The 22,063-nt window shown below is 40.5% G+C and overlaps 1 protein-coding gene across 2 annotated transcripts in view; it reads left to right on the top strand.

The window, feature by feature from the left end:
- The window catches only part of EMCN (endomucin), a 55,011-nt gene that overhangs the window by 26,632 nt on the left and 6,316 nt on the right, over positions 1–22,063 (top strand). For both annotated transcript variants that reach the window (XM_058803420.1, XM_058803421.1), the window contains exons 6-10: positions 5,370–5,402; positions 8,081–8,152; positions 9,667–9,762; positions 11,438–11,462; positions 12,442–12,503. In XM_058803420.1, the coding sequence (XP_058659403.1) occupies positions 5,370–5,402; positions 8,081–8,152; positions 9,667–9,762; positions 11,438–11,462; positions 12,442–12,503 (288 nt within the window). The remainder of the gene's footprint in view (positions 1–5,369; positions 5,403–8,080; positions 8,153–9,666; positions 9,763–11,437; positions 11,463–12,441; positions 12,504–22,063) is intronic.

Raw genomic sequence — 22,063 nt, 5'->3', positions numbered from 1 at the left:
TTCACTAAGAAATGCTGTGGTGAATGCAGATGCCAGGTCATATGAATGATCATTTATTATACTTCTAGCTGGCTTAACTTCCCTAGGTTTTGAAGAACCACCTGTTCAGGTTTGCTTAAGGTCTCTTGGGCCTTCCCTTCCTTTAGTACTTACTCTTAACTACATGTGTGTAAATCCAACAAGGACAGTCTCTTTGTTTACATATCCCTATTATTAATGGTAGTGCTTAACATCCCCCAAGGGATACAAGACTCTTTTTGCAACCTCTGGATTGTGTCTGTGGGAGATAAGCATGTGTGTGTACTGTGATTTTTCCTCATAAAGGAGAGGATTGGATACAAAAGTGGAGCAATATGCTCACTATGCACTGAAATGCCTGGAAGCATGCAAAAAGATTATAAGCATTTTAAGGAAGTTAAAGTAAACCCAAGGCCACTGATTCAGAGAGAAGTCCTTGCAATTATTTCAATAAGCCCATTCCCCATAACGCATATACTGTGACCTGTGGTTAACTTGACTTTCCTGTTGGGTTTCATGACTTTTGGCAAATGTAGGCATAGCACAGAAACCTCATCATTGCTATACTGCTATAAAACATTAAATTATAACACTTTTAATTAAAAGGTCTCTCACTCAGGTAAATTCCCCAGGTTAATATTAAATTGTAATGCATATCTGACTGTGCATCATGTGTATTGAATTACCTACTATGCTGTGTATATAATTACATTTTACACTTAAAATTTGTCAAGGAAGTTTTACAACCTTCCTGGGGTCTGTTTGCAAAAGTCATCATCTTACTCAGCTTACTCTGCTGTAAAACCAATAAATCTTCTTGAGCTCAGAGACTACCCAAGATGCCAGAACTATAATTGCCTGGCTGAGACAGAAAGAACCCGTCCATCCAGGGGCAGTCAGTCAGTCTAGGTATCATTGGCATAGCCAATGCTCCAAGTTCCCATAAAAATGCCATTTCAAAATCACTTCTGCCCAGGCCAGGATTTCCACACTATCACCTTTCCTGTCTCCTCACAGCACCAGCCTCTGGCTTCTTTCTTGAAGGCTGTATATACAAGAAATCATAATTTCTCATCCTGATGTGTTAGGTAGCTTATTCCAAATGGTTAAGGCTTAGACCACCCTTGCTCCCTTATTCCCTCATTCTCTGTATGTGTTAAAAGCTTAAAGAAAAATGTCTTGGTTCCTTCTAAACAGATTTCTTCTCCTCTCTGCTCAGGCCCAGGGAAAGCCATATGCTGCACCCTAATGACTTTAAGGCAATGCAAGTGTGAAGCCAGTTGTTTCATCCCGTGCTGAGACTACAGGAAATGCCACCTCTCTGACTGCCATTAGGTTATTTATTTCTGGGTCTCCAGAATTTCACATTCAGGGGCTGGGTGCCTTTTGTTCACCAAAGCAGGGGGCTGTGTGTGCCAAGGCTGCAGCCCTTTGGGGATAGAATAGCTTGCAAGCTGGAGGTGTCTGAGCCACGTCTTCTGCGTGGGAGCTCAGGAGAAGACAAATTAATGTGAAATGGATCCAAACCAGAACATTTCTATTTGGTATGCCCAACCAAAATTATCCAGCTGGCTAAATATGTTTAGTTTTGAGACCATTTTCCATTTTTAAAAAAAATGCCATTTTGGTGAAAGTTTCCTTTCTTGATGCAGAAAAAGAAGAAAGCACATTTTGCAGAGAAATTTCCAATCAGCCGTATCAAAAGATCAGGGTGTGGGAGGAGTGCTACAGAGAGCTGGAGAGCGACTGAGAAGAGTGGGGGAGCCTGGGAAAGAACGTGTAGGAACATCAGAGAACAGAATTGCTGTATTAAAGGAGATTGAAAGCACCAGCCACAGAGGAGGTGCTGCGTTGTGCTCACCCAGGCTAGGGGAGGCAATAAGGGCTGTTTTTAGCAAAGAGAGCCACCTAAATGCGTGCCATTGACACATGCTGCACTTCTTTAACTTTGGCTGTCATGCAGAATATACCTCCCACTCCTCCTCCACCTCCACAGAGGATTGCTTGCTAATATTTCATTTTCTCCTTTTGTTTAATTAATGAAAAATTGGATATTAGAGTCTAAATACATCTGGGAAACTGCAAGTATTGTGGTTTTTTATTCTGTGATCTAAACAATGAAAAAATCCATAAAGCAGTATGAGCCTAAGTTCACCCAGCAGGGTGGTAAGATTAAACGATCTATTATAATAAACTGTCAGATGAATCAGCCTGCTTCATCTATTGATATCTTTATTGCTCTCCTCCAATTATAAATCCTACTCACTTGATTCACAGGAGGCATCTCCCTAAGAAAAATTTTTATGAGTAAGACTAGTAGGGTTTGACTCTATCTGTACACAAACTGCAGGAACTCTGGATAGTGATATTAGATAAAAATTATCCACTGTATCTTCAGCTCCTTCACAAAGAGAGAGACACAAAACCAGAAGTTTCTGGGAGATAGAAAACATAGCAAAGCCTCAGTTAACACTATTACAGATCTATGGTGTGGTCAAGGCAAGAAAGGCTTTTTCAAGTTTTTAATTTTGCTTTGATTTATATTGTGGTATATCCCCTCAGAGTAATCAGCCAAATGTATTCGTTTGTTTTGCCAGTGAGCACAGTTGGATGTGGCTGCACTCCAAAACACAGAAGTAGCAAACTGTAGGGTATCCAGGCTGCTTAGGTAGCGGCTGTTGGAGAACAGAGTGGGGAGAGTTTAGTTATTGGTCTCTTCCTCCATCTGTCGAGCTCCTCACCAGTGCTGAACTGACTCAGGCAGGTAATTTCAAAACAAACCATGGTCATATGCCAAATTTTTTATCCTTGTCCTCCTTACTGCACAAGGAGGAACCCAGCACAGCCAGTGTTGCACACCTCACTTTTCATGATGAATCTGGAAATCTTCCCAGATTATTTATGCAGAGCATCTTGCTTGCAGCCCCAAAGGGGGTAGCAAGCTCTGTACAGGCAGCTAGAGCAACTACAGTAACTGTTACCAAGTGAAATGCTGCTTTTCCTTCTGCCCTTCTCTTTCTGGAAACAGCAGTATGTGAGGCCCACACCAAGAAGGGCACTGGATGGTTATTTCGAAAATGCAAACTGAAAGCACCTGCTGAATCACTCGGATAAGCACAGCTTTGTTTGCATGGCAGGACTGAGCTGTCTCTGAACAGAGGGTGAACTGGTGCCTTGCTTGCATGCTGGAGACAGGAAGAGAGAGGAAGGCGTGAGATTTTTCCAATTGAATTTTTCATGCTCTAGCACAACCTGGGTGAGATACCTTCTGGAAAGATGCTGGTAGTATTATTGTGTGTAGGTGTGTGCAGTTGTTAAAAAATAATAGAGGCCTAGAAAGAGAGGGCAGGCAGCTGCTGTAATATTTCTCCCCTGGGATAATTTCTGCTCTCTGGGTTTATCAAAGAGGCAAGGTTTGGCCAGGACAGCTACATGGCTTTTGGTTGTGCCAGTGGGTACTGAAGCACATGTCCCCCAGCCCTTCCTGTTTGCATAGACTTGTCACCTGTGCTTATGTCACCAGCATTCAGGTTTGAAACGCTGTTAACTCTTTGAGGTGAACTTGGATATCAGTCTTGGGCTTAGTATGCTTTTTCTATTTATTTATTTGTTTCAATTTGAGCCAAGATGCTTCATCTTGTTTGTAAGAGTGAATGTGAGGCAAAATGTGCAATTATGCTATAATGTTGGAGCTCTTTCAAAGGAAAGTTCCACAGACTTGAGAGACAAGGTTCAAAGTGACTTCATAGAGAAGTGATCTATTTGTAAGACTTGACAAAATCTTCCGCCTTTCTTTGAGAATATGCATACACAGGGCCTTACAGTTTGCTAGTTTGCCCAGATGCTGTGTGATCACATGGTGTTTTTATCATGGCATCCCACACCTTACAGGCTGAAGGAAAGGCAGTATTCTGGTAATAAGCAATCATATCATATTTGGATGTTTCCTTAATGCCAGTTGTGTGTCCTCCTGCATTGTCTACTGTGTGGTGCTCCTTTGACAAGTGATTTATTAACTTCCTGAAGGCTTTTGCTTGGTAATATTGCCCAAACATGCTATAAACATTGCCTAATGATTCATCACAGAGATCCTCTTAGAGCACAGTGATATTGCTGTTTGCAGATGGATTGATGAGATGACAACAAGCTTAGGAAAACAGTCTCATCTGCATTCTAGGAAGCCAGGGTGAGGTAACTGTATACATTCGGGATACTTAGCATTACAAATATTTAGTATGTTCAAGAAGAGCTCTTACTGTTGACTTTTAAGTACTTAGCTTTTCAACCTAAACATACTTTTCATGAACATTGGTGATTAAAATGCAGTTTAAGTTTCGTCACATGTACCATTAGCAAAAGCGGTTATTTGCACCCCAGTGGCTGAAGTGATCCATGGTTTTAATTGTGGGTAGAGAGAAGGAAAAACAAGAGCAGCATTCTGGTTTTCAAAGAGCATGTTCACAGCAATAGAACAATGTGTGTTATAGCTCTGCTGGTAGGAGCTGTCTTTGTGCACAGCACAGAAGGTGTAGTGAGGGCATGAGAATGGATTTGTGCTCCCAGGGGAAACTGGTTTGCAGGAGGAACCGGGGCAGGCAGGGGACAGGCTTAATGCCTGCCTGGAGTTACAGCGGCCTTCATGATGTTGCCTCTGTGATCCCCCACCCTGGGCACAGCTGGGACACAGAGGACACAGCCACTCTAATTTCCAAGCCTGCTACAGTCTAGACATGCAAGAGCAGCAGCGTGCTAACAACAACAACAACAACAAAAAATGTTGTGCACCCAAAACTTCTGAAGTAGCTGGGGGAAGCTGACAGTAGAGCCAGTAAGCATTGTGCCCAGTGCTCCATAAGGTCAATTTTTTTCCTCATTAGCAGTGCCTCTTGCTTTTGCTGCTTGGCAGTCTGCTAGCCAAAAGCACCAAGAAAATAAACAAAGATTCCTTTTTAAAGGGTTTTGTGACTCTTGAAAATGTGTCTCAATTAGTTTCTTTTATTAAAACACTTACTTGCCAGTTAAATGTCAGCTATTCACTCCCAGGCACTTTTTCAATTTTGGAAGGAGGAGTTTTTAAGGAATATATCAATTAATTCAGTATTTTCCTCTCTTGAGCAGAATAACAACCTAGCATAGACTTTGGATTCTGCTCCCATCTATAAGGGATGGCTGGAGACTTTTACAGCTCAGACTTTCTGGGCTTGGGAACAGTGTAAGCTTGTCACTCCTGGGGCAGCATTTGTTGTGGGTGTTACTGAGGATGTTCCTAGAGTCTGCCAGTTTGCATGATGTGAAGACTCTGGACATCTAAAGCAGACACTAACAAACCTATTCTTTCTGTTTTATTGCAGGCCTTCCCGTGAGCTCTCCAACACATTCAACAAGTAAGAGCAATAGAAGAGGTTGCTCTATGCACAGTGATGAAAAAGGCTGGTGTGGGATGGGAGGAGGACAGCTTCAGGAAAGGAAATGTTCAGGGAGCAAGAAGGATCTAGGGGAATAATGTACCTGAAACACAGACCAGAGGAAGAGTGATGTTCAGCTTGTAGCATTGAGTAATTTGCTGTGATTTCAACTGAATGCCATGTTGGACTGGCAGATACTGGAAAGAAAACAGAGTGGGACCACAGAAAAAATCAGGCCTGGTATATTACATGATGCAATGGGAAGCTGTTATAAATAGAGTGTTTACCAAGGAGCTTGTTCTTGTCAGTGGCTGTCATTCCTTGTCCTGTAGCGAGAAGCAGCAAATCCCAGAGTAAGGCAAGTTTCCTGTACTAATGAACCTGTATTGTCCTATTTTCCTTTCTCTGGGCTTATCAGGAAACAGTCTCTTCTGTACTGGTCCCTGCAGTTCTTGCTGCTGCCTGCAAAATCGTGGCCCTCCTGTTACCATGATGGATGTATTTTTCCAATTCATTTTTATTCTGATCCCAGATTATTCCATAACTGGAAAATAGCTTCCAGATCTGGACAAACTAGACAGGAGGGGCTGATTTGTGGGAAACTTTAATGAAAGAAGTGGGGAAATGAGCTTAAGGTTTTAGTTCCTTACTCGGTTTTATTCAGTAATGATTCTTTTCAGCTGTCATATTTCTTACTGATGGTCACAAGTAGTTAAAATGTTAATTTGTGGATTTTTATTTCCTTTATTACTCACATCTTGGTCAATTAACAGATAAACAAGTAAAAAAAAAAGCAACAGTGGATTTCAGTCCTCAGTTTTTTTCCTGAGGAGAGGCACACATCTCCTGCACAAATGTGGGGACACACATCCCTGTTTTTCAGTGCAGTTTGTTTCTGTTGACATTTCCAGTCAGTATCCAGGGTAACTCATTGCCGTGATAATTGCCTGCTTGTCCTGGCAATTGGTAGTATACCAGATAAGGTAACAAAAAGGCAGGAGTATTTCCTTGGGAAATCTGAATCAATCACAGGGAATTAAGAATGCATAGGAATTATTTTAGTCACTTGGTGATGGCTTAGCTTCCAACCTTACATTATCACCCCTCAGCAGACAGCACCAAGGGAAAGAGAACTTCTGCTTTAAAGAAACAGTGATTTTTCAGAGATAAAGTCTTGGACAATGATCGTTTCCTGCACTATAGCATCAGAATGTCTCAGCTATGACTGTATTGTTTGGGCATCACACAAGCACTTAGTAAGTGATCATTTTTCCCCAGGAGGCTTCTGTCTGTGTCCAGACAAATGAAAATGGAGGAGTGGGGAAGGGGGAAAGAAAGCAACCACCAAAATATTTTTAATAGTGGACATGAGTTTAAAATCAGTTTTGCAAGGAAGAAGAATTCCTACGTGGTTGGGACAAACAAATCTTGTTACTGTAACTCCATGGATTAGAGTTACAAGTACTGCCTACGTAAGAGTTTCTGTAAAAACAGGGACATGTCTTTCAGAGACTTAGTAGAACAAAATTGTATTCTAGACCTCAAAATGACCATAGGATATTGGTTTTAATGACTTAATTAATTTCATAGCTTCCACCCTACAATTTGAGCCCTCTTCCGTTCTTGGGAGGAAGAACCATGCAATCCTTCAGGTGTGGATTGTGAGTAGGTACCTGACCAACAAAACCTCAGTGGTTGCCACCATGTTCTCACTACATATATATGGAGCCATAAGCTCTGCTAGGGCCCTTTTTTAACAGATCACCTTCCCCAGATGCCTCTGTTTGAGAGCCACTTCTGATATTTGGCCAGGCAATGGAAATGCTTGACCTTGCATCACATCTGTCCAGCCAGTGGCTCCTTCAGAGGCAGTGAGCACTTGTTCACTCAGGCCTCCATCCAATATGGAATGCAGTCCCGTGTGCTATATAATGTACCTAGGGAAATGCCAATGGTTGCATTTTCTCTCTGGAAGTTCAGTGATTGTTTCTTCATAGGCTGTATGCAGCAAGGTGAGAAATAATTTGTGTTGTTGATACCTGACTCAAATTCAGATTAGCACCTGAAGGTAGAAATACATTCCTTTAAACCTAGCCCTAAAAGATGGCCCAGAGACTCACAACATTACTGTCTCCAAATGGGGCAGAGAGCAGGCACACTCCTCTATACCAACACTCAAGAAAACTTGCTATCTACTAATATTGCACCTCAGACTTCTTCATCTACTATTAGCACTTTTTTTTTAAATTAGCAGTGAAATATTTTGGTCTTTCTTCTCTTGGAGACAGGTCTAATTTTCACCTGCTTTCTTGTTTATTTACTTGTTAAAAATTCTCTTGTAATGTTGAAAAGTACCATAACCTCCTAAAGTGGAAAAAGTTTGTAGCTCATAACCTGTAAGTGGACAAGCAGGGGATCTTAGGAAAATCTGCACCCATACAAAGTGTGTGTTTCTTTAGGCCACCCTAGACAAACTTTTCCACCCCTCTTGCTGAGTTATCCATGTATTATTGAAAAGAAATATAGATGTGAAGCAGCGAGTGAAGCTCCAGAACTGGGGACACAGAAGTTGTTTTGTGAGGGTAATTTTTAAGAGGAAGTTGTTTGGGGAATTCTGGCAATACATTTTTACCTGAAAGGCATTATTTCTTTTGCAGAGCCAACTTCTGAAAGTCCTAAAAGCAATTCTGGAAACCAGACTCATACAGGGAGTAATATCAGCTATTCTAGTGAGTATTCTTACTTAATTGTCCAGATTTTGAGTTTTCAGTTGATCAGTTTTGCTTTTGATGAGTGATTGGAGTAGCGGACAAATGGAACTGGCAGTTTTATTTCTAGCCTTACCAGACTTGGGCCCTATTACAAACCAAATTTAAATGCTGGTTATAAAACTCCTCTCAGAGAGAAACAGAGCTCAATAAGCTGACACTGCTCTCACTGTGGAGCAGCACAATTATTCCCAAGGACTGATTCAAAGTGGTGAAATTGAAAAAAAAATTCCAAAAATAGTTATCCCCTGTGAGAGACGACCTGAGGGAACATACAAAAAATTGCTCATGTACATGTTGTACTTATTATATGAATGTCTTGTTATGAATGTATGATATGAATGTATTATTCATATTGTCATAGGAAAAAAGGTCTAGGAGGCAGTCTTCTGCAGACTCTTTAAGGACTTGATATTTGCATGATGCATGCTACTTAATCTTTCATTTTAATATTATGCATCTCTGGGGCAAGAGTGGTGCTGCAGCTTTGCTGTTTCCAAGCCAGAGTACTGACTAAGCAAAGTATGTTTGATGTTTTCCCACTGTAAACTGTCTCCCTCTAGTTCCACAGATGCAAGGATGCATCTATATGAACATTAAATATTAATTGCATCAAGAGCCATTGAATGCAGCCTCCCCCTGACACAGGGCTTAGGCCAGCAGGCAGAGAGTGCCTGCTGAATTTGAATATGGCCAGTTGCTGCCAGAGAAATGATAAAAAGGGAGAAGCTCGGCTTATATATTTCCCAGGGAAAGCTTCTCTTCATTACATAATTCTTTCCTTTTTTTGCTTCTTGGCTGGGAAACACCTGTCAGGAAATGACAGATGGTGGGAAATAATAAAAGGAAAGAAATGTCCTCGTTTTAAAAGGAGATCTTGCATTTTCTATCCCTGGTTTTAAGTGCTGTGGGGAATGTTACTGAATTATGTAATTCCTTGGTGTCTTTCAGGGTGCACAATGTTAAAAGCAAAATAATTGCTTCAGTTGCTGAATTTTAGACTGCTGTTTTTTGTTTTTTTTTTTCAAAAAAAAGAAGAGGAAAAAATAAATTGCATGTTTGAAAACTATTTCTAGATCACAACTTTCTCACAAAACCTTTGGAGGCCATCAGCACTGGGTTGAATGATGAGAGTTTTCAAAATTAAGGTGGGCCCAGTGGAGCAGGTGCTGAAACCTTGTTCTTTTACTGAAAAATGGGTGAAAGTAGTTCCACAGGGCAGCATGAGTGTCAGGGAAGGAGTAAGGGTGGGAGAAGGAACAAGCCTGTCTTCCCTCCACAAAGCATCCAAGCCTGAGGCTCAGTGGTGGCAGGAAGAATAACAGGAGCAGTAGGTTATCCTCTCTGGAGAAATGGGTAGTGTTTGGTGAAGTGGAGCTGGAGGTGCCACTCACCTTAGTGTGTGCAAGTACCTATACACTGAGGCAATGTAAGTCAGAGGCAGCAGCCAAAATTATGTTCTCCCTCTTTTGCAGATGTTATCTTGCCAATTGTCATCACCCTGATAGTCATTACCCTCTCTGTCTTCTCACTGGTAGCTTTGTACAAAATGTGCCAGAAGAAAACTCCAGGTATTTGGTTTGCTTTCTCTGCAGGAGGGGGGAAATCAATGTCCTTTTTATTATTAAAAGGTCTCTTTTGGATTACCTTAACCATCACTGTTGTGGTAGTCTGATGGGAATGCTTTTTGTATTTTCTGTTTTGCCTGAAGTGGGAAACTAACACTTCATTTTCAAAATCAGTAGGAAGACCAGAGTGAGCCAAAATGATTTTTTGAGAATAAATCATGCTGTAAAGCTTTTTGGTCATGCTTTTGCAGCTACAAAGAGCTAACAAACACTTCTGCTAACACAATCAAACAGATAGAAATGGACAGTGAAAACTAAATTTGAAGATATTCAACAAAATCGCTTTATTTATTTTATCTTTCTTCTAGATACAGGCAAAGAAATATCAGTGGGCTTTTAAAGGATATATCTTATACATACATACACACAGTCACATGATGCATGAGTAACATTTTCCAGTTACAGTAAAATGTGCATGGAGCAAAATCCCTGAGAAAACAGTATTTTCAGAAATAGTCATTTTGACAGAGCAGCTAAAGTCAGCATCTGTTTCTCTGCTGTCCATTAAATACTTAAGATAATGGGTTATAATTCCATCAAAGTCCATTTGCCAAATGTTTCAGGGTCGCCCAAGTAGGCCACAGGTAAGTGTAAATTTCCATTAAGTGAAAACCCAGATCTGAACCAGACTCTGGTTTTTCTGTCCCTGTGAGCTGGCATGAGTTAGGAGACCTGTGCAGAACTGTGAAATCACCAGGCCTTGGAAATACAAAATCACAACAGGGTGTTGAAGCTGTAAACCAAGACAAACAGTGTGTCACAACCAATTTAGCCAATGACATGGAAAAACAGACCCCAGATAAACAGAGGAAGGTGTGATCCTTACTAAGGAAATGATGGAATATTCAGAGTCAGGAGATAAAGATGTGAGATGAAGAACATTTCCTTACCAGCCTCCCCTATGCACAAATGTCATCACTCTATTAGCAAACTCATTTGGATGATGGAATAGATAGATAGAATCTGTAATGCTTGCTGTAGGATTTGCCCAGGTCTATCCAGTGCACTTCCCCTGTGCTTGGTGCCATGGAGTTGGCTCCATGTCTCTGATGTAACCCCCTGGCCCCTTCCATCTGCCCACACTTGCACATAAGCATAAGATACATTTAACATATGATTCATTTTGGAGACAAACCTGTTCCTCATTGATGGGGATGACAAACTGTTCCCAGATGTCTGTTCCCAGACATCATGCCAGGCTGTGCCCCCAGGGGGTACAGCCTCAGGAACACCCTTGTTCCCTCAGTCCCCTTACCCTGCATCTTTTAGCTCAGTTGTTGTGTACTTGAGAGCCATGGCATGCTCATATTCTCTGTGCCAGCTACCCAGGGATTTGGGAGCTGCAGGGAAAAATGTACTCCCGTTGTGCTCTTGGACAAGTCAAATGTCATTCTCCCTGGTTTCCAGAAGTGTTGGTACAAGCAACATCAGTTCACTTCCACAGATGACCAGAAAAATAACAATTACTATTCAAGCTGGTTGATTGTGTTTATGAACTTAATGCAATACTGCAAAATTACAACTGAGCCTTCTGCTAGCAACCGCAATAGTCATGTCTAAATGTTTGGGGTTTGAGTTCTAGCAATCCAAATGATATTAACTTTTTTTCTTCTTCCAGAGAGACAAGAGAATGGCGCTGAACAGTAGGTTGAATCCTTTTCATTGCTTTGAGATCTATCACAGGGCACTTGTAAATATAGCAGATTTTGCATAGGATCTTCTTTGATCTTCCTCTGTTTAAATATCATAATCAGTTGCCACCCCAAAGAGAAATATCCTGAAAGTGCTGCACTTGCAGTTATTGTAGACCTGTATGCATGATAAGCAGCTGTTTCAGCATGGATAGAAATGTGATGGCTCTTAACTGTTTTGCAATTGATCCTTTCGAAGGGGATAAACAGCTTCTGCTGTGCCACAGGACTCACTTTCCCAGTCTTTTTTCTTTTTTTTTTTTTCTTTTTCCTCCCATTGATCCCTCGCCTCTACTCCCACATCTTTTCCCACCCCACTTCTTTTGTTCATGTTTTCTCTCTTTTTAATGTTTCCTTTTTATTCTGGATTATTTATATATATATTTCACTGTTCCCCATTATATCATGTTCTTCTGTCCCATCTTGTTTCCCCTAGATCATTTGCATAGTTGAAATAGTAGTGGCTTAAGGAGTGTAAGGAGAGGGAAACTGAGAAAGATCCATTAGAAGGTACAAACTAAAGGCCATTGAGCCTGGCAGTGGCTGCTTGCATGACCAAAAGCAACGTTTAGGCTGCTGGTTTACTTGGTAGCCCTCACTCCCTGGACATCTGAAGTGGTCCTTTGCAATTCAACATGGCTAAAAGGTTTGCATTGACAGAAAAAAAATATTCCTCCTTTTCCCTCCTCTTCTGTGAAGTCCTAGATTAAACCTGGAGTAATTAAACCTAATTTATTACATATTTTAAGAGAAAGGTATTTTCAGATATGTTGGCATATGGTATTTTCTGCTACCTGACCCCATGCAAAGCCCATTTAAGCCAGTTAAGACTGGAGTAGATGCTACCTCCTCCAGGACCAAAATCTTAGAGTTTTGTTTGGACATGACCAACATGTGTGCTGACTGCTTAAATGTTTTCTGACTTCAACAGGGCCCAGTCAGATAAAGAAGGAGTCAAACTTCTTTCTGTGAAGACAACTTCTTCTGAGACTGGTGAGTGTTTCATTTGTATGTCTGTTTCCCTGTCTGAGTTCAGAGAAAAACAGGTTTTGGGATGTCATTTCCAATAGCAAACCCATCTTCAGTTCCTGTCAGGTAAAAGTCACTGCAAACAATTCTTCTACAGAGCAAATCCCCAGACTGTGATCCTGTAGAGCTGCTGTTCAGCTGTACTGTGTGTGCTGTCAGTATTTGGGAGTGAGAAGTATGACTGGTTTAGGAAAATATTTTATTTAAATCATTGATGGTAAGTGATCTATCTAGGGATCTTCAGGAATAACAGTGATCATGGCATTTATCAGCTAGATCTGTCTGTACAAGGAAGTTTGAAAACTGGTAATATCAGAATCACAGCATGTTCTGAGTTGAAAGGGACCCTCAGGTGAACTTAAGTGTATGGCCCGTGTGAAGATCAAACCCGCAACCCTGGTGTTATTATTACCATGCTCCAAGCAACTGAGCTAATATCCCAGGGATCAAAAGGTTTGGGAGCCAGTGCTGTATGTAATCAGGATTCTGTTGGAGTTGGTGTCAGCAGGGTTCAGTCAGCCCCATACTCAGTCACCCTTTGCATTCAAAATCCTGCTCTCCTTGCAAATCCCTCTGTCCTCTGCTTAAGGTTCTTACAAAATCTGTGGTAATAAAGCTTGAAGGAACAAAGGTTACTGATAACACACACAAAAGAAAGAAAAATCTTAAAGCAAAGCAATGGATGCAGTTATAGGTTCTGCAAAAAACAGAGTGGCGCAGAATAAGACTGAGGCAGAATTGAATTCTGACTAAACAAGCAAAACCCCTAAATCTCTCATGGTAGAGGTAGTCATGGTGAAACTTCACACCTTCACCCAATGCTCTCTCAGTCATGTAGGTCCCACCTCACCTGCAAAAGTCCTTCAAGAAAAGGTGTCTTACTTTCTAGTTTTTAAGTATAATGCTCTTATTTGGTTTTTAAGCTTTTTGGCCATCTGTTTCTCCTACTGACATTTCTTAGTCTGAGCAATAGCTGCTATCTCCTTTTGTCCAAATCCTTGGGAAGTCCACTGAAATACAGCCCTTCATCTGAACTATCCTCTGCTTGCTGGAGAGGCACAATTTGGTGTCTCTAGCCTTCTCTGCAACTCCCAGAAGTTTTGTGCAATCCAAAACACCCACAGGGCATCTCTGGCAGCCCTTGCAGCAAACCAGAGTTGTGCAAGGGTGCAAGGTCCCCATGGCCTCTTGACACAGAGCTGGGGGCTAGAGGGGGACAGGAAGGGCCTGCTCCATCACAGGACACATCAGTTCCATCCCACTACTGCTGGGTAAAGGCAAACTACACTTTGGCACTTCAGAGGCTGCACTTCAGAGCTTCATGGTTTGCGAAATTTAATTTTTTTATTATAGAGAATGTCTTTGGGAATGGACTTTATCTGGAGTATCAAGTTGTGTATATGTTTTCTTAAAGTTGCATTTGTTTGTTTATTTGTTTTGAAAGCTGAATGAAGTTAGAAACTAATTAACGGACTATTTTTGATTGATTCTGCCCTCATGACATTTCAAAAACAAAGTGACTTCACTGACAGTAGCAGAATTGTTTGTGGTTTAAAGCAGAGTAAATGGAAAAGACGCAGGCTCAGTTTTGGGTTTGTTTTTTTCCTTTTTCCACAAGGTTCCCTTTTAATCAACTACTGGTTCACCAGATAACTGAACATCTTCCATCCAGAGAATGCTTGATATTCTTTTTTACTGACTTATGATGTGTGCATGCTATAATTAGAAGGTTTAAGTCATAACCACTTAGAAGACAAGATTCTTGCCCTCTTCTCATTAATACAATTCATATTTAAACTAGCTGCCATTTTCTCTTGAATTCTTGCATGGTTATATGTTTAAAATTAAACATGCTTTCACAGAAATTGAAGTCCTGCTTTTGCCTAGGTTTTTAGAGTCATTTTACTTCTTAAATTAAAAGCACTCTGGCAGAGGGGTCTCTTTCTTCCAGAAATATTTGTCTCTTATAAAGGAATTTAAAATATGTGAGGATGCCTCCCCATTTGAATCAGATTTACTTGCTTTATTAAAAGCTTAGGCATAAATGCAGATGCTTCTCATGGTATAGACACAAGAACTGCCTGACTCTTGGGCCTTCTCACAACTACTGACAACAATTGTCCTGCATAAAACTCCTTTACAAGTATTCTTCTTTTTCCTTGGTCCAGTTGTTTAGAAAGTGTATGTTGTGGCTGTCTCTGTAAGTACCAACAAAACTACAAAAAGTAATGAGTAGAAAGGCTGAAATTAGAAAGATCTAAAGAGCAGTAGCCTTAACTTCACAGGCAGGGCTACATCACCCCTCACTATCAATAAGCAGCTCCTCCCTAAGGTCAAGCATATCTACAATGAAGTTCTGCTCAGATATGTATTCAAATTAAGCTTTATTAGAAATATACATTCTATTTTTTTCCCTTCATTTTTGCTTTTCATTCCAAACAGAAGACTTTGAGATTGTATAATTTTGTAAAATATATGCAGGACAACTAAGGACCTACAAACTGTTCAAGCAAGCAACCTAGAAAAGACCCTGTAGCAGTGTTGTGCATAGATCTTGATCAAAGGTTATGGTGAGTTTAATCTTGCCCTGTTTTATCTGTCTAAAAACCATGCTAGCTGCACATAGTTGAAGGAGATGTATGTGTCCAGAGGGCTGTTTATCTGCCTTGGACATCTAGCTTGAGCTAGATGGGCTGACCTGTGGCAGTCCACTGACTCCTGAAAGATCCTATTTTAGGACTTCTGAAATTAAGTTGTGAATATGAAATGAAAGAAAAAGGAAAGACTCCTTTTTCAGAGGCACAGCTGAATTAAATTTAATCAAGAATATTATTTCAAATACCTACAAATAATGTGAAAAAATGCAGGAGAAGAATAGTTTTCAATTAAGCCTGGACTAAAGTAATGTTTTTAATGGAGTAGTATCATCAAGAGAACTAGGTAAAATGGAGCTTTAATATTGTCATTTTTTATAACTCTTCTTAAAAAGATGGAATTGCTAATTGTCTTGAGCTCTAAGGCACAATTGGTGTAGAATGGATGTAAAGTATAAAACCAGAGAAAACTAAACTAGACTCAGAACATTTTTCATGCATGTTTATCAGTGAACTGCAACACCTGATGCAAGATAAGTGCCTGTTCTTGAATCTTACTTGAGAATTCAGCTAGGATAAAAATAATCTCAAAAGTTTCACGCTAATGTACAAATGCAGGACTTTGGGCAGCCATTTCATGTTGATGGTACAAGCAAATTTAGGGTGGCTCCCTCTAGGGAGAATAAATGGTATTTCACAATACAGCGTTCTAGGAAATCTACCTGCAAAAATATTGATTTGTGATTCAACACAGCCCACACAATTGCACACTTAGCTTGTCAGTGATAGTTATATTTCCTGAGAATATAAGATGAAGGGCTTTAATTGATGACTAAGAGATCAATACCATCAGCCATGAAGTGAAAGTATTGCCTGTCTTGAAAACAGACCTAACTTTTTCTGCAAGGGTTCTTGTGTATTACACTGAAAAACAGCAAATTATTGATCACCTTTTTAGGACTCATTAAAAATGTTGAGGGATGAAAATTGCTGTTACAGAAAAGGCTGGTGAATAGAAATTTGGGTAAGACTACTACATACAGGTGTATTATGTGTTATAGAAGCATTGATACCTGACTTGAGAATTTTCTTGTATGGCCCTAGCCTGGAATAACTATTCTAGAGCATGTAAAATGTGTGAAAGGCCTTTTCAGTAGAAGCACACCATTTCAATATTCAATGTAAAGTCTCATAGGGATGTGCAGGTGACATAATATCTCAGATACGTTAGGTATAACCCTGGCACCTAAGCATAAGCTGATCCAATAAAGCATGATTTATAACCAGACTGAGCTGTTTTGAGGTGAAAAGGTAGGATATGACTTACTTGGCTTGTAGAGACATTGCCTGTTCTGCACTGAATTTGCTGAAAGGGTGTTAAATGCGTCAGAGCTGAGGTACCTCAGACCTTGGTGAGGCACCTGAAATGGAAGGTGGCTGTAGAAGGATTTGTGGCACATGTCTGCATTAGGGCTTCCTGAGATACCCACCGTGGACAAAAAAATGAAAATTCAGTGTTGTTACTAAACAGAAATGGAAAAATGTATCAGGCAAGGATGGGTATTTGGGAGACACCTAACCTGTTCCATTTGAAACCCCTTTAACTTATTGCAATCACATTGAAGAAAGGGATAAGTTAATACCTAGAGGTGCTCTCTGATGGCAGTGCAGTGCAAAGATAGAACAAACTGAGGAAGCAGGAAATCTTGCATTCTCCATGTGCTCCACATCTCTTCCAAAAGCTGCGGCTGTTCAACAGTAATGATGGCCTTAAAGATGTTACCTGCTGCTTCAGCTGAATGTGCCTCAAGACAACCCACTGCAGTGCTAGGGCTTGAACATGGAAAATCCTGTGGTGTTCTGAAACAGTGTGGGATGACAGTGTCTTCATCACTGCTTTCCACAACTCTGCAAGTGCTGAGACTAATTGTTCTGCCTCACTCATCAAACCATAGATGTGGTTTTGGTACAATGGGACAAATCAGGAGCTGGTGCAGACCTTGTTTCCTGTTATGCTGAGTACGTCTGGGCATGGGCCATGGCATTTAAGTAGGTAAGAAATCTTTGGGGTTTACCTCATTAGGGAACCAACCCAGGGAAATTTACCCCTGTGAGGGAGCATGACTCCATGGTGAGCCATGAGGTTCCTTATCATGCATTGGGACTTTGACCTCTTTCTCATTATGTCTAGGGTCTGTATGGATGTCTCTAGGAGCAGGTGAAGAATCTGAGTCCCTAGATGAGTCACTCTGTCAATGGAAATCCCTTTGCCTCTTCCACTTCCTTGCAGGATAAGCAGTGTAGGTCAGTGAAGAGCAGTCTGCTGTCATGCTGTGTGCTTAGGAGTGGTAAGAGCAGGTGCTCCTGCTAAAGTTATGATAGGGTTATGATATTGATTATTTCTGTTTCCTAGTCTGAGATGTAGTTTCAGGGTCTTATGTTTTTTCCCTGCACATGGAACACCTAGAAGCTGCTTTATAAAAAAGGGTCCCCTGATATAAGGGTCTCTTCAAGCCAGGTGTTGTAAGTTCTTGGAGATCTATATCACACCTGAGATAGCTCAGCCAACTCAGATGGCATAAAATCAGCAGGACGGCTTCTGTGGCAGTGTTTGAAACAGAAAAGTTTTAATGAAAGGCAAAATAACAAAGCTCTTTACAGAGAAAAACTGAGCCAGGGCAAGAGGCTCTTGCTCTTGGTAAAACACCTCACAAAAGCAATTAATTCTTTTGCTGTCCTCTTTTTCTAGTAAATTGCCTAGTCGAGACTTTTTGGCTTCTGTCCAATTGGCTATCCTTAAGTTTGAGGTGAAGTCCCCAAAGTCCTATGAGGTGTTTTATTACCAAATTGAGGAGAGAAACTTCTGGGCCTTTTTCCTTTTTAAGGAGACAAAGGATAATTTGGTCATTCCATCAACAGGGGGCACATTCCTACAGTCCCCTTGCCACAGAGAAAGGTACCAAGTACCTCACTCCCTCTCCTTTTCTTTCTCATTTGCTGATACTCTATTTTTTTAACCTTGTGTTGTATAATAGCCTGAAGTTCTGTTTCTTCTTCACAGGAACTGTAGAATAAACTTTCTTAGCTTGTGGTTGGACTCTGTTTGTGTTTACTCACACCACAAAGTTCTGACTGCACAAACTTCCAGCTGAAACTTTTGGACAAAAATGTTGTCAAAAACACAGTCAAACTGTAGTCAAAATAGCATATGTTTCCCTCTGTATTTCTAATTTGGTTTGTGAGCTGTGCATATTTTCAAGGGTTCTTTTAAGCAGTCTCTTGCATTCAGCCTGCTGAGGGTCAGGTGATGTTTTCCCCTGTGAAGCATTTGCTGACTTTCCAGCCTGCAGCTTTCTGAGATGCTCCTTGTGAGGGAGCCATCTCCTGCCCTTTGCTGCCCGTTGAGCAGGAATTGCCTTCCTGAACTTCACCTGAACGTTTCCACACACCCTCTCTTGCCATGGTGGATTGTTCAGACCCTTCTGTTGTGCTGGCAGAGGTGAGGAGCAGTTTGCAGGAAAATGGTGAAGTGTGTGGCAGGGGAGCTGCAGCACATCGCAGGTGCTGGACCCACTGGTCCACACCAAACCCAGCCAGTGGTTCCCACTCAATGCTGCTCTCCAGCATCTTTCTTTTATTTCAGTCTGGTAAAAATAGACATTTTGATTCCTGTGTCTGCAGAGGTAGTTTTATACTTTTATAAAAGATAGGCTTCTGCAATCAGATTTTATTAAAAGCTTGCTTTAATTCTTTGCTCCAAATCTGATTGCCACTTACAAGCAATTTCTCAGCAGCAGATATTACAGTGAAATAAGAGCACAACTAATTTCTTCTTTCAGACAATGTAATCTGAGATGCTGCACAACCTATTTTTTATATGAAAGACTGTTCTTACATCCTTTTTCTTGCAGCTTTCCCAATAATGTCAGAGGGCTTTACCCAGGTCAAAGACGCTCTGTACTCATAGTACTCAGTCTATACTCTCTTTTATGTCATGGTGTTCTGCAGTGTATGTGTATTCTGAATAATATATTCAGATTCTGAATCAAATGTGGAGAGGCAAGAGTAGAGGGAAAATTGCAATGAGATTATTACAATAACCTTCTACAACAGTAAGACAAAGTAATGTTTGTTTCAGAGCTTCAAAACTGATCTTATTGCAATCTGTAATTTCAGCTGATTGTACCCATTACTTATTCACATACACTGGCATCAGAATGCAACAGTAATAGTTGGAAATGAGTATATTTGCGAGTGAAAAATCAAAACAAATACTGCACAAGTAAAATTTTAATTAGGAAGAAAACACATTTTCACTGCAGCATTCTTTCTTTTCTGATTATCTTTCGGCTTGGAAGAGCCCTCAGTAGCTGGGTACTAAGTGTACTTTCCATGCACTTAAAACAAATATGTTGAAGGATGAGGATTTATGAGTAAAATTATTTTTTTCTTGTCCATCTTCCTTGTCTTTATCCTTTTGAACCATGACTGTCGCAGACATTTCTCCACAGAAATCCTTTCTTTCAGATTTCTGCGTCTTCGGGAGGCCAGAGGCCCCCGAAGAGAAGGTAAACAATTATTATCAGCTGCTCGGGAATGCAACAGGGACACCTTGATTGGCTCATGTTCTATGTTTATAATTAAGGGCCAATCACCAGTGCAAGCTAGGGGACCGAGTCCTTGAACACAACTTTGTTGTAGATTCTTTTCTATCTCTTCCTAGCTAGCCTAGCTGCTCTGCAAAACCTCTCTCTATATTCTTTTTAGTATAACTATAATATATTATATAATATATTAATAAATCAAGCCTTCTGATTCAAGAAACAAGATTCACCGTCTCTCTCTCACCAGCTGCGCCCACTCAGGTGTGGTAATACATGACCATGTTTTAGAGGAGGAAGTGTGCAGGACATATTGGATCAGACCCAGTGCCCACACTGCCAATTTCTTTGGGAGGATCAGTGTTACTGAGGCTGTGGCAGAAGTGTTCAAAGGGTGCCACATGGAGGCTGTGTGTATGAAAGATCAGTGCTGTATTGTGCAAGTTGTCAGTGCCCCACCTCCTTCAGTATTGAGGCCAAGGAACCATCAGCTGAGCCAGCTGTACCTGCTGGGACCCTGGATCTCTGTAGGCTCAAATCCAGTCAAAAAGGATTTCTTAAGAGGGTGGATCACATGAGGTGAAAGGAAGTGTGACAAACAGAAAAGGAGTCCAGAAATGCATCCTGCACCATAGTCTTCCAGCAGCATGTGGCTGGAGACGTCCTTAATCAAGCTAGTTATCCTTGGTGTTTCATACTTTTCAGTGGCCATTAATTCCACAGATTTGTCTTGTTTGCTGTGGTATCTGCAGCCTCTTGCAGCAATAAACCTGACAGTTTAACTACAGATCTGTCTGTTATATGACAGTAATAGAGACTTTATGATGCCTACGCCTTGGTTTTTGCAATCCAATTTCAGACAAAAATCAACAAACAGATGCAACACTGAAGATCAGGAAGAGAATATAGGGTGTAATGGCAGGCTTTTCATGTCACCTAAAACTTCCATGCCAGAATCTGATTTTTTCTGATTTTCCCTTTCATGAAAGGGAATAAAATCTTGTGATTTTAATGAAGATTGATTGGGAAAGATTTGGGCCAAATTCCTGCACTTTAGGTCATCCCATTGGCTTTCCCTTGGTTTCACCTGGTATCGCTTTTTTTTTTCTTTTGAAATTTCAATTCTTCTGTTTCTCTTCTGTGTCTATGTTTTCATTTCTTTCCTGATCTTAAGGATTTCAAAGGGAATGATTTGGGCAAGTTTTGGTCCTTTTCCCTGCATCACATTTCATCTCAGTACAATTGGTTGTAGTCACTCCATTTCAGATTTTCTGGATTTTCAATTTCATTTTTTATTGACCATATCTCCTTTCTTGAGTATTTGTTCAGCTCTGTCCTCCAATTTCAAGATTTCATTCCCTTTTGGAAATTTATTGCCATAGAAGCTGTCAGATTGGATCAACTACTACCTTATGCAAGACACTGAGTACTTATATCGTGAGAAGCTGATGGTTCAAGTTTCTCCTGACATCTTCCATCTCCTGGTGCATAACACTAGAGTTTGTGTGTCATCCTTCCCTAAATGCATAATCCAGAATAAATAAGATCACAGTTTTTTACTGATGACGTTGTGCAGCAATTTTGCTCTTGTGGGTTTATTTTGTGGAACTATAGCCTTTCTCTTTCAATGATGGCCTCAGGTTGTGCCAAGGGAGTTTAGATTGATATTAGGGAATACTTCTTCACAAAAAGGGTTGTTAAGCATTGGAACAGCATGCTTAGGACAGTGGTAAAGTCATCATTACTGGAAGTGTTTGAAAAATGTGTGGATGTGGCACTTGAGGACAAGGTTTAGTGGTGAACATGGAGATGTTGCTGGGTTGACAGTAGGACTTGATGATCTTAAAGGTCTTTTCCAAACTCAACAGATATATGATCCTGTGACAGCCTTCAAGGCCTTGTAATGTATCTGTGTAGTAATTATATATCTTCTGAACAGAGAGAGACGTAATTCTCCCAGAAGTTTAGAAGCTGTGGGAAACTTAAAAGAAAAAATTCAAACAATTATTATCTCTCTTTCTGTAACCATTGTTTATCAATATAGTTCTCCAGAGTGTGCTATTCATAGTTCACCAAAATTCCTAAAGATGAATCAAGTCTTAAGTCCACCATTATTTCTATAAAAACTGTAGATTTCTAATAACAAAGTGTCTTTTTATACCTTCTAATAATAAAATGTCTATATCACATTTAAGTGTTCTCAATACCCCTTCAGTGATATATCTGGACTGGTTGAGCACTTCCACCACACCCTGTATTTTCTCAGTCATCAAAAAATTCAGTGTGAAATTATTTCTTCAATCTACTAAAATGCCATCTGTTCTAACAA

This window comes from Ammospiza caudacuta, chromosome 4, assembly GCF_027887145.1.
Source record: "Ammospiza caudacuta isolate bAmmCau1 chromosome 4, bAmmCau1.pri, whole genome shotgun sequence".
Lineage (NCBI taxonomy): Eukaryota > Metazoa > Chordata > Aves > Passeriformes > Passerellidae > Ammospiza > Ammospiza caudacuta.
The sequence above is the reverse complement of the archived record's forward strand: the minus strand, read 5'-3'. Positions and strand labels throughout refer to the sequence as shown.